Genomic DNA, 13,382 nt, shown 5'->3' on the forward strand with positions numbered 1-13,382 from the left:
CAGTATAATACATCAGAATAAACAATAGTAAAACAGTCCATCTTGTCATCTTTTCTGGGCTTTGTAGGAAATTAACTATCATTAAGACATCATCCATTTATACCATACAGAACAAAATGGGACTCACTTATCCCAGCGACACAGCTCAAACAGTCTGTTTTTAATCCACACAAAATGTACAGACAAGTGCAAAAAACAAACACACACACACACACACAAGCCCATACATGGGTTTGGGGGGGGGGGTGGAATAAGCCATGCATACACACCTGCCAGAGTGGGTTTCTTTGTTCGGGAAAGAGCTGGAAGTACTTGTGCGCAAGCTGCAGGGGCGGAAGCGTGTGGAGCTTCAGGTTGGTCCACGAGCGCAGAAAGGAGGCCAGGTGGACGAACGTGTAGAGGCCCAGTCGATCGTTGCCGTAGTTGGACAGGTGAGTCATGAATATACTAATCTAGAGTGTAGGAACAGAGACAGAGATAGAGTGGAGGGGTAGAGCAAGAGAGAACAAAAAAATATATACTTATTGTGCTCTGCAACAAAAAAAAGTCAAAATCTAATTTCCCCAAGTTCCCCCCCATTGGTTGTGAGAAATCTAATTACTGTTGTTGTGGACTGCAGCGGAAAAAGCAAACTTGGAAAAAATGATTATTTCTCTCTGTGTGATGGTTTTAAATTCAGTTTAACAAAGAGCAGCTGTCCACCGGCCATCACTCTGCAAAAGCGACACACTCAAACGTTTTGTCTCGGGTGAGATACAGTTTCAAGCATAAACCGAAATGGGCTGCATTCACCACTCCTGATAGATAAAGCACAACACTCCTCATAGCCACTGGGCGATGGGAGAGATGCATGCGGGGAGAGAGTGTCTCAGAGTGTGTGTTGTTGGCTGTGTGTGTGCTCATGGCAGTTAATGTGTGCGAGGGAGAAGGAGAGACTCAGGGGGAGTGAAGGAGCGATAGTGTGTTAGTCCAGGCTATCTGTTCATGCCTCAGTGCTTTTATAGGCTGATCAAAGAGACAAGCTAAGATAGCTGCTACAGACACACACACACACACACACACACACACACACACACACACACACACACACACACACACACACACACACACACACACACACACACACACACAGAAACCAACATACTACTTTTGTGATTAGGTGGAGATTGGGAACGTGAAGAGTCTGGATGAAACGGTAGAATCAGCCATTAAGATATGAATTATTTGGTGGATGTGAGCAATGTGTGTGTCGTGTGCGCCTGGTTGACTGTGTGTGTCAGTATATTTGGGAAAACCCTATGAATTTGAACAGGTGTGCACACACAAACACACACACACAGACACACACAAGCGTTTGCGGTGAATTTCCTGGTAACACAGGGCTGTCGGTGCTCCTCTTTAACGCTGAAGGTTGCCGTAGATACAAAGCGACACAGTGTCGGGGGTTTGATGGATCAGCGTCCGGCCGACCTGGAAAGCTGTTCAGAATACTGATCGTCCCCGAATACTGATTGGGAGAAACGTGTGTGTATGTGTAAGGCAAGGCAAGTTTATTTAGTGTATGTGTGTCTGTGCGAGAGAAACTGTGGGAGGGAGAAAGAGGAACCAGGCATGTGTGTGTGTGCGTGCGTGCGTGTGTGCGTGTGTGTGTGTGTGTGTCTTTGTGATAAAGAGCGCAACAGAGGAAGAAGAGAGAGGAGCAAGGGTATGCATGTCAGAGTCATTTTTTTATGTGTGTGTGCGAGTGCTTGCACGTTGTCACTGTAATTGTTTCTGTGTTTGTGTATGCCAAGCCAATTGTGCGCATCTGCCACCGCCGCCTTCGTTTTCTTGCGCTCACTCTGAGCAAATCAGCAGTGCACCATCCTGCCTCGGCTGCTGCTCCATATCAATCTGGTTGACGGTAAGAGCAGCAATGTAGAAACACTGTCAAGCAAGCCATCGACCAAGCACTCAAAACCAGGAGCAACCCAGAACACAAGGAACACAAACACACATTCCCAGATAGAAACATTTTGACAATGAGTGGTAATGTCAGAAACCTCTCCCCACTGTATGGAGCGCTTGAAGCACTATACTCTTAGAAGTGTGTTAAATGGATTTGATTGTGTCTCACTGGAAACATCTGTTCACATTTGGGCTTGAGAAGGACATATTCCCCACAGCAGGCGGGCGGACGGGCAAGCAGTCGAGGCAGTAGCAGCAACTTCTTTAAACAATGAAACCGTGTAGGATTGATTCATTTCAAAGTCTCCCACCTCTCCCATTTTGTGTTGTTTTTTGTGCTATGTGTTTTTTTTTCAAACAGTCAAGGTGATCAAAAAGTGATTTATGTGGCCTTCAAAACACTCAATAGCGTGTGATGTCCGACTCAGGCGGCTAAAGGGATGTGTTGTGCTGTATGTATGTGTGTGTTCTGTATGTGCATGAAAGACAGAGAGGGGCCGAAATAATTTCAGTGGTATTGTACATGGAAACTGTCATTATGGCCAGCCAAATTAAACAAGGGGGGGGGAGAAGGTGATTTGTGTTTGTAATTGGGAAGCTGCAGAAAAAGTACAGCGAAAGACTGATAGGGTAACCTTGGAGGGTGAGATAAAAAAAAAAGACAAAACAATTAGAATAAAGCCACCTGCCCCGAACAATTTTTGGTGGAAGGATTCCATTATAACTGAGCCATGCAAACCTTTTTTTTCTCTGCTTCTCTAGAGTGCCACGTCTCATTCCCTAAATATTGGATTGCTTAGAGTCCCCTACGTGTCTTCAATAAAGAATACTGTGCTAATAATTTCACAGCAGAATTTGGCTCAAATCATACTTGGGTGCTCGACTGGGAGAGAAGTGTAAACACAAGAGAGACAAAAAACAAAAGCCAACCCTGCAGCCTCCCTTTTCCTCTATGTCCCTTGTCTTTGCATTGCTTCTCATTGCTCCTCCTTACTCAGCTTCATTTCCTCCTTCTCCTTCCTCTCCATCCTTTTAATGTGATGCGCTCGTCTGCTCCCAAAAGTCACTTGACGTTTTCTTTCTTTTCTTTTTTTTTGTCTTCTCTTCTCTTCTACTCTCTCTCTCTCTCTCTCTCTCTCTCTCTCCCATCTCACACTGACCTAGATGCTCTGAAGAAGCATGTCGGTCCAACGTGGAGCCATGTTTCTTCAAAGTCCATGCACACGCAATGCAAAGGCGCCGGCACACGAACACTCACATTACGAACACACAAATGCCATGTCTTGGAAGGATTAGGAGACCCACCAGTCATGTATTTGAGTTTGTGACACGTTCCAATCCGCTCTGACATGATTGCAATTTTTTTTTAATGTCTTGTTTTACTGGCCTTTGGTTGATGGTGGACTCCACACACACACACATGCACACGCACACACATGCACACGCATGCACACACACACACACACACACACACACACACACACACACACACACACACACACACACACACACACACACACACACACACACACACACACACACACTTTGTTTGTCTGCTTGTCTATCCATCCGTCCTTCTCTGCCCTCTCTGTTGCTTTCCCTCTCCTTCTCTGTGCAGCTGTAGCAGCCTGTTTCCCATTACAGACCACTTAGTTCCACATACATTTCTCACTGATTGAATTGTTATTGCTACTAAAAAGAAACCTACACCAAACCCCCCCTCCCCCCTCCCCAGTCCTGCTGGTTTCGTTCTCCCTCTTTTTCTCTGCCAGCGTCCTCTCTCCCCTCTTCTCGCTCCTTGCAGTGTGTCTCTGTCTCTTTTACTCCTCACACAGTCCGTCTCAGTTTCTCCGTCTCATCAGTGGTTATAATTGAAAGCTGAACGTCAATACAGCAAATGATTTCGATTCAATTTATTCTGCCTGCTCCAGTCAACATCTTCTGGACCATTTTTTTTTTTTTGCCGTTCTGCCGTCCTTCACCGCTTTACTCTCACTTTGTAATTTCTCCTGCTGTTTGCATTGTGGATTATTGTGTGTGCATGTTCATGTTCATGTGTGTGTGTGTATGTGTGTGTATGAGAGCCCGTATACGAGCTGTCAAAGCCTTCAGTAGTAATCAACAGGACTCGGGAGAAGAGAGGGAAGGGGTGGAAATGAGACGAAAAAACAAAGTGTGGAAAGATTCCCCATGCTTGAGCAAAGTCAACATGAACAGGTTTAAAATGAGAAATAAATAACAGACAAAGAAAGAGATTGAGGAGAAGAGAAGGCCCCTAAAGCCCTGGTCAGGCCGCGAGGGGAGTACTGGGTAAAACTAGTCAGCTAGGAGGGAGTTAGATAGTGCTGATATTTGGTGTTTGGCTAATATGCTTAGTGGCAGAGCTAGGCGCTAAATGTCAGCCCTGATATATGTCTACAGCTTTGCTTATGTCAGCCAGACACACATTTATACAAACATACACATGCACAGATTTGTGGATGCTGACAAACAAACATACAGTATATGCACTGTTGTGTGAGTGTGTGTGTGTGTGTGTGCGCACGCGCCCGTATGTGCATCTCTTCCTCTCTGTATGTGTCTGGATTCTCAAGTGACGCGAGATGCCGTGACCTGAAAATTAAATCTCATCTGTCTGCCACCTTCCCACCCTCTCCCCGCTGTCTCCCCCACCACAACCCCTCCCCCTCCCCCCTCTCTACTCTCTCTCCATCCCTCTCCCTCACACCATCTCTCTGGCCATTTATTGGGGAATGACTTGTGCCCTATTGGCTGTTTGCAGAGTCTAGGTCGTCGAATCGATTATCAGGCTTATGTGAGACGGGGAGCTCAATGATCGCTGATGCTGACGGGATGATGCAAAAGTAGCCAATCGCACATAGACACACGCACACACCTGTGCACACGCATACGGGACCAAAAAATACATTTGCATAAACACACATGCACACAAGCACGCACACACGCAAACATACACACATGCAATATGTGGTTTGTTGTCACTGGTGAACTACCACCACAGGCCAAATGTGATTTAAAGTCATTGAATAGAAAGTGACAATGTGCAGAGCATCAAACAAAAGGAAACCCCCAGGGGACTAAAGCAATGAGCTACAGAACACTATTGATTACACACACACAAAGTGCACACACTAATGAAAGCTATCGTGCTCTGCAAATGGAAACATAGCACGGAGAAGCCAAAATAAATCATCAGTCTGGATGTCTGTGTGAGTGAGTGTGTGTGTGTGTGTGTGTGTGTGTGTGTGTGTGTGTGTGTGTGTGTGTGTGTGTGTGTGTGTGTGTGTGTGCACGTTACGGCCTACTTTATGTTTAATAGGTCTCTTCATTAAGAGATACAACAAGAGGAGAGTTTCATCTCCTATAATACTGATGAAGAAAAGGGCAGTGATAGAGAAGGACAAAGGACTGTAGAAACAGAGGGAAAAAATGTAATTAGCCTCTGTGCGTTTTGGGCTTTGAAGAAGAATTTCAAACCCTTAAGTAATGTATATGAGTGTATGAGTGTGTGTGTGTGTGTGTGTGTGTGTGTGTGTGTGTGTGTGTGTGTGTGTGTGTGTGTGTGTGTGTGTGTGTGTGTCTGTCTGTGTGTGTAAGAGACTGAAAGGGACAGTGAGGGTGCAGATGCAACCCACTTGGTTTGTGAGCTCATGTTGAGATGACATCACTTTGAGCAGCTAGCAATGGAGGGAGCCACACTAAATGTAACACACACACACACACACACAAGCACACACACACGCACACACACACACACACACACACACACACACACACACACACACACACACACTAATCACCACCTCGCAGCTCAGTCAAAACAAAAATATAATGATGACAACGTGATAAGCTGTTAATTGGCTAACATGTTTTGATGGAGGAGGATATGTGAGGCAGACAAATATGTGAGGTATATCGTTATGAAAACTTTATGAGGCTTTCTTAAATGAAATGATAAAAAACACAGTGGACCATATAACTTGGGTTATTTAAGTGACTGCAGATATATTCTTTATCTCATGAAATGTGGGTAAAATACGTATAGTAACACATTATATATATATTATGTTATCGTTACCATGGCCAACATTACTACTTACATCACCAATGGTGGTCAGAAATGTGTTTGTGTTTAAACATCTCTCCACTCAGAATGGAAAATGATCTTGAATAATGAAAAATGTTTCAGGGACATCAGGTATAAGTACCATTAATAAGCTAAGGTTCCCCACTTAAAGCCGGATGGAGAATCTGAGGAATATACTTAGTGCACGGAGGCTATTGGCTAACCCTCTATTGGATCATTTGGTTACTTGAGACTATGGAGCAGGAGGGTTTGCTCTGTCCAGCCATCATCTAAGAAGCTCTTCTCTAGGTGCTTTCAGGACATTTAAGGAGCCAAAGGGGCATCCTGTGATCACCGTGTGAATATTTGTACATGGGAAGTTTTAAAGAGAAAGGTGGGTTAATATACTGTTATCATTGCTACTGAGTGAATATATTTATATGTAAATTATAAAATTGTAATGTAAATGAGCAAGTCTGTGATTTTTATTCCGTTAAATCTGGTCATGTTAGGACAGGACTGCATCCTTCCATTCCTTTAAAGTCCCTGACATCTTTTAATGTACCGCTTTTTAAATCACCCATAAAACCTAATAATGACCTCATGTTAGGGTGCCTTGTTGGAATGGAAAACCTTGGCAATTGCTTTTTACAAGGCACTCCATCCATGAAGTCTTTACTCCTCTTATATCTTCAACCCAAGATTAACTATAATATCCCTCCTGTTATGTTCCGGGTCAAATTGACCCGTTTCAAAGTTTGAAGATCTAGGAAAAATAGTTAAAATTATTTTATTCAGTATGAAACTTCTTCTGCTTGCCTTAATTAGTGTAATCAACATATAGGGGAAGGTGGGGTGATTTGTGCAACTTTTTACTCAAAGTGATTTTAAAGTGAGGCCTTGACAGTTATGTCTCCAACTCAAATATGTACATATATTTCAGGATGTTGTGCATCCCTGGCAATAAAAACTTTGGATCTGGAATAAACTGTTTAAGAAATATAGCTTTCGGAAAAAAAGTTGTCTTGTCGCACAAATCACCCCACGTAGTGGGGTGATTTGTGCGTCATTGTGTCACAATGACAAAGTCACCATCATCATCTTTCTGGCCATCTGAACTCTCATCAGTGGTGTCGTTAAGTGGAATTGAGATGTCACTCTCTCCTGAGCTACTGTAGACTATCACTTTCTTTTGGTGACCAGCGTATACAGCCATGCCACTGGCACAACTCTCAGAAATGTACTTTGCACTAGTTGCTCCGTGCTTGTGGAACCAACTGCCACCTGACAAATGTGATTCCCCCTACATTTCTGCCTTTAAATCAAGGCTCAAAACCCATATGTACACCCTGGTGTTTCCTCCCCATTAACCTCTGCACTACTTACTTACCTCTGCACTACTATCTGTGTTTATGTGGATGTATGGGCTTTACGTCTTTTATTTTGGTTATTGTTATTTTACCTTCATTGTTTACCTACTGAATGCACTATGTACAGCACTTTGGACAGTGCAAACTGTCATAAATGTGCTTTTATAAATACATTTTACTTACTTACTTACTTATAACTCACCCAGGCCCTTGCGCACAAATCACCCCATCCCCAGAATTTTGGATAATAGGCATGATGCAGCAATTTAGGGTTGACATTGTGCTAACTATATAGACTCAAAGTGTAGCATACCAAAGCACTAAAACATGTGTCAAATGTTTTCAAACGTGTCTATAATTGTTCAGACACAATAATCAAAAAACCTTGATCATGGAAATTTTACTTTGAAAGGCAAAACACAGTTTTTTGAGCTTAAATGCGCTTATATCTTATTCCTTGTGTCTCCCTTCTTTACAGGATGAGTCAAATGGATGGCTCTTCTTAAATATGTGGTCACATTTCCAATTTCTTCCACGGTTTTCTAGAAACAAGGGGTTTTGCAACTTCCAAAATGCACAAATCACCCCACCTTCCCCTAATATGAAAATATTTCATCTCACACATTTGCAACCACCCCCTGCATGTTTATATCACATAGATACTGTTCGGGTCAATTTGACCCGGCAGTAAAACTGGAGGTAAAATGGCGTCAGAAATGTAAGACTATTTCTTTCTTTACAACTGTGAGACATATTTCACCCAAATCTCACACACGCACACACATACACACACCCACGCACGCACGCACACACACACACACACCCACACACACACACACACACAGTTGCAAGTGTTATGACTTTTGACGGGAACCATTTATGTTCCCTTGGGAAAACTCCACCCACATTCAGTGGACACTCAACAGGGGAGGGGAAAAACATATAAAAGATTATCTGCATGGGAGTCCAACCAACATTACACTCTGTCAGGCAGACCTTTACAAAATGAGTAGCAGAAGCAAAAGGATGACAGTCCAGGAGGCTCTGGAAGTCATCATTGATCATGCTAGTGATTCTAATGATTCTGATTTTGAACCAGATGAGGGAATTGCTATTCCTATTCCTCCAAGCAAGACATTCATGTCAGAAAATTGTGAAATTCATACCAAAATATTCGTCAGGCAGACTTGTCTGCAGAAAACATACAGGTGAAACTCATATAATTAGAATATCATGGAAAATGAATTGGAATTGAGGCAAGAAGTCATGCAAAATGGACCCAAACCAAGTACTGAGTACACATGCATAATTATACTTTATAGAGGGCTGATATTTCTGTATTAAAAATCCCTTTTTTTATTGATTTCATGTAATATTAAAATTTTCTGAGATTTTAAATTTGGGGTTTTCATAAACTGTGTAAACCATAATAATCTAAATTACAACAAATAAAGGCTTTGAATATCTCACCTTTCATGTAATGGGTCTATTTACTATATTAGTTTCACCTTTTGAGTCAAATTACTGAAATAAATTAACTTTTGCGCGATATTCTAATTTTTCGAGTTTCACCTTAAAGACAGTGCCAGGGCCCAGTGCACTAGGATGGCACTGACTCGTGTGACTGACATCAAGTCAGCTTTTGAGCTGGTTATGCCAGATTCAATACAGAAAATCATTCTGGAAATGACTAATCTAGAAGGGAGGTGTGTTTTTGGGGAAAAGTGGAAGGAGCTGGACAAAACACATTTAGATGCGTATTTGGGGCTCCTCATCCTGGCTGGGGTCGAAGGATGAATCTACAGCTAGTATGTGGGATGCAGAGACAGGCAGGGCTATATTTCAAGCCACAATGTCTCTGGAGACTGTTTACATTTTCTCCAGTGTTTCAAAAGTAATAAAGTGGTGAAACATTACAAAAAAAGTTTGAACATGTATTTTTTTAATGAAAAACAAGTGAATTATCCTTATTGAACCATTACCTGTTAGAGGTAAGGAACACTAAATTGCACTAAATATTGATAGAATAGTTAGTAATGGAGTTGGTAATGACATGTTCACACTGCTTGTTAGGAATTGTTTTGGTTTAGGACATCTTTTGGAGATGTAAACATGCACCGGGTCAAATTGACCCGGACAAATGAACATAACAGGAGGGATATACTAACAGCCTTCCACAACAGTACTGCATGTGTGTTTAGCCATGCTAGCTTGTGCTGCACATGCTAACCTTTACAGAGGTTTTCTAGCACTTCTTCTTGGAGAATGTTCCAAATGGTTCTGAGAAGGACTTAAACACGCACAGCTGACTTTTCATCTGGTTCATTTGCTGATTACACCTCTCCACATTGGAGTTTTTGTCTTATTATTGGTAAAGCATTGGCCCAGAAAATATGTTAAACAAGTTACTCGTCACGTGCACCAAAGGAACAGCAATTTTTTTTTTAAGATATTTTTTGGGCATTGTTATGCTTTATTTGATAGTGCAGAGAGACAGAGGTGAAATGGGGCAGAGAGGGGAGTGACATGCAGAGAACGACCGCGGGTGGGAATCGAACTGGGATGTACACTGATTGTATTATATTAACTGCAACTGAGAGTAGCACACAGAGGCTTAGACACACAGAACATTGACAGAACAAAAACAACAACAAGGACTGGAGAGACAAAAGAAAGACAGAGAAATAATGAAAGAAAGAGAGAAAGGAAAGGAACAAAAGAAAGATGTGGGGAAATAGAAATAAGCAAAGGAGAACAATGAAGGACTACAAAGAGGAGGACATACGGACTCAAAGTGAAGAGTGAAGAAAGGGCTAGATTGTGTTGTTGTGCAAAAGTGCACTTGACTGTGATGTTCGCTGAGTTTTGACAGCTCCTCTGGTTTAGCACTCCACCACCTGACACTTCAATAAACCCTACTGCAGGTCTACCTATGAGCATCTTTGCGTGTGTCTGTGCACGGGCGTGTGTGTGGTTTGAGTTGGAGAGAGAGAGCGAGAGAGAGAGAGAGATTGTTTGGGGAGGATTCCTTGCGATTTCTATGCCTACCGTACCTTTAACTGTGTGCGAGCATGGACGTGTGGACGAGCGTCTTGACTGCCACAAAAACCTAATTCTGTTCCTTAATTCAAAGCCAGAATCGCGTTGAGCTGACATACACAGCAGGGGTAAGAGAGGGGGAGTGTGTGTGTGTGTGTGTGTGTGTGTGACAGAAACCCCCCTGTGGTGAGACCTAATTTAAAGTAGGGAGATGAACACAGCTCCACAGTGAAAAGCAGCCCCTGACAGGATAAGAGACACGTGCGCGCACTCACACAAACACACACACACACACACACACACACACACACACACAGACACACACAAGCACACATAAGCACACCCAAACACACTGATATGAAGAAGAATGAATCCGACAGAGAGGAAGTTACCTTTACAGAGAGAGCGGCAAACCCAGTTGGTGCCTTTTTAAGGTGCAAAAATCAAAATAGAAAGCAACAGCAGACCTCCCTGCTTCTCACTTTGTATATCCGTCTGCATGTGCAAGTATGTGTGTTTGATTGTGTGTGTGTGTGTGTGTGTGTGTGTGTGTGTGTGTGTGTGTGTGTGTGTGTGTGTGTGTGTGTGTGTGTGTGTGTTTGATTGTGTGTGTGTGTGTGTGTGTGTGTGTGTGTGTGTGTGTGTGTGTGTGTGTGTGTGTGTGTGTGTGTGTGTGTGTGTGTGTGGATTTCTGACTCACTGGGTTGAGTAGCACGGTGAGAAACAGCTCTCCCCCACGGATGCTTTTGTCCAGTTCTTTAGGTCCCCCAGGGTATTCCTTATAGTAGATGGTGTGAGTAAACAAGCCACACGTCTGACGCGGCAGCACCTAGACACATACACATAAAAAAGAGGGGTTGTTTACATCTCATATTATCGTCAGTGTGCACTCAATGTGCAAATGAACAAGTAGTCTATTGAAACAGTCAACCTGAGCTAAGTATGGTTAGCAGGTAGTCATTTTCACAAAAAAATATATAATCTGGTGTTGTCAATGGCCCAGCAAGAGTTCTCTGAGGACATGACATTGCTCTCCTTTTAAATGTATTACATTTTGATTCAAATCAATGTGTAGCAACCAGAAAAACTGAAAGTTTATTTTTAATTTTTCATATTTGTTTTTACATTTGTCTGACATCGATACACGTCGCTTACTTGGCTTACCACAATGCAAGTCGACCAGGGGAAGGTGGTTTGGAAAAGTGGCAACACTTGAAGACAATAAGAAAAACAAGAAACTATACGTATTCTGACATGTAAACAGACTTTGGTGTACAAATAAATCCCTTTGTAAGTCATTTAGAAAACCACTGTGATACAATGATTGATGAGTTCAAACAGGAAAATTAAATAGTCAGTTCCGGGTAACGTTTTTGACAGTGCTGATCACCCTTCATTATTTGAAGTAAGTTTGGGTTCAAAGATGACTTCAAATACTGTGCTTCAGCTTACTGCATACAAGGTGACAGATGTAAGCCATGGACAAAATGTATAGCTAGAGAGTGGACCTTGTCTACATGGCAGTTTTGAAAATGTGCTGCAGAGAGTAGAGCAGGTAAGGGATATTCTGATGTATATTGTGTCAGCGAGCTTTCGGTAATGTTGCCTGTCCAAGTGCCAAATGCTGCCAGATGCTTGAAGTCACATATTTGCAGTGTAATGGGAATGTGGACCTCTTGCACAGCTGGCATTTTGAGTTGTGGTGGCATTAAAAGCACGGGCATTATTAATTACAAAAAATGATGGCTCTGTTCCATGAAGGTGTTCTGGTTCCAGGTCTGCGGCATTGTGCACAGCTTTGCTCTCAGCTTACATATTGGGACACTTAAAATGGAAAAGGGGCCGTCATTAAATGTTATTTGCTACACCTGTGCGTTTCCTGTAATGGCAAGTCAACAAGTCTGCTGTGAATAGGGTCTCTAAGAGTTTAATTAGGGTTGTCAATTGAACACATTGTCAACCGCTGTGCTGGAGAAATTAGTCCCGAAGAGCCGTCCTTTACCGAGTTTTTACTTCACGACAAACTAGACACCATTTTTTGTATGCAGTTGCATGGCCGCATGATTTGATTGACGCAGGCGAAGTAACATATTTATTTATTTCCCTCACCTATACCTGTTTGGTATTTTGGTGACTCGCTGTTTAGTTGACTGAGATGGTAGGAGATGATAACGGGTTACTTTTAATCCCACCTGGAGCAGGTGCACCATGCTACCCTTTGCTGCGAGGATACACAAAAGTTTCCCCATGACGCACCCAGTCTGAGTAACATACTCTGTGCATTGACTGATGCAAAGCAGGGACCCAGATGTCAGGATCTTAGGTTCTCTTTATCGCCTCTAGTCAATCTAAAAAATGTTACGGTTGGATAAGGTTTTTTAATGTTACAATTGACGCAACAGCTGTGACTTTGTTTCTTATAAGCTTTGTACTTTGATATCAGAATCATCAGCGAGTCTTCACACATTAACTCGACTGTGTATCAACTGTGAGTTTCAAACGTGCACAAATCGTTTGGCTGACGAAAACGCATATTTAAATGAATTAAATGCCGGAATCGAGTGTTTAAACACCTGATGAATTCATCGCCCTTTTCATGAGGTCATTAAATGAAGAGAAGATAAAGAGAAGAAAAGAAAAAGAGAAGATCTTTATTGTGAATTCCTTGTGGAGCCATTCTCTATGTGAAATAGAGAGTAAAGGCTAGAAGTGCAGATATTGGTTTCTCCATAAAACACTGCAGACCCTTTCACACACACACACACACACAAACACACACACACACACACTAGCGTGTGAGAGAGAGAGAGGGACAGACAGGGAGAGAAAGAGAGCGAGAAGGCCACCGCAGCCAGACACTCAGCACTATTTCACCAAACCAATTATCCACAGAGCTATAGCTCAAAATGATATAGTAGATTTTAAAAAGAAATTCACAC

General features: G+C 42.5%; 1 protein-coding gene across 1 annotated transcript in view; it reads right to left on the reverse strand.

Moving 5' to 3' along the window:
- ndst3 (N-deacetylase/N-sulfotransferase (heparan glucosaminyl) 3) overlaps positions 1-13,382 on the reverse strand; it is a gene marked incomplete at its 5' end in the record, with an annotated part of 39,776 nt that overhangs the window by 9,686 nt on the left and 16,708 nt on the right. The window contains 2 exons of the mRNA XM_080029184.1: positions 270-452; positions 11,144-11,272. Coding sequence (XP_079885310.1) covers positions 270-452; positions 11,144-11,272 — 312 coding nt within the window. The remainder of the gene's footprint in view (positions 1-269; positions 453-11,143; positions 11,273-13,382) is intronic.

The sequence above is a fragment of the Ammodytes marinus genome, assembly GCF_949987685.1.
Source record: "Ammodytes marinus genome assembly, chromosome: 6".
Classification (NCBI taxonomy): Eukaryota; Metazoa; Chordata; class Actinopteri; order Uranoscopiformes; family Ammodytidae; genus Ammodytes; species Ammodytes marinus.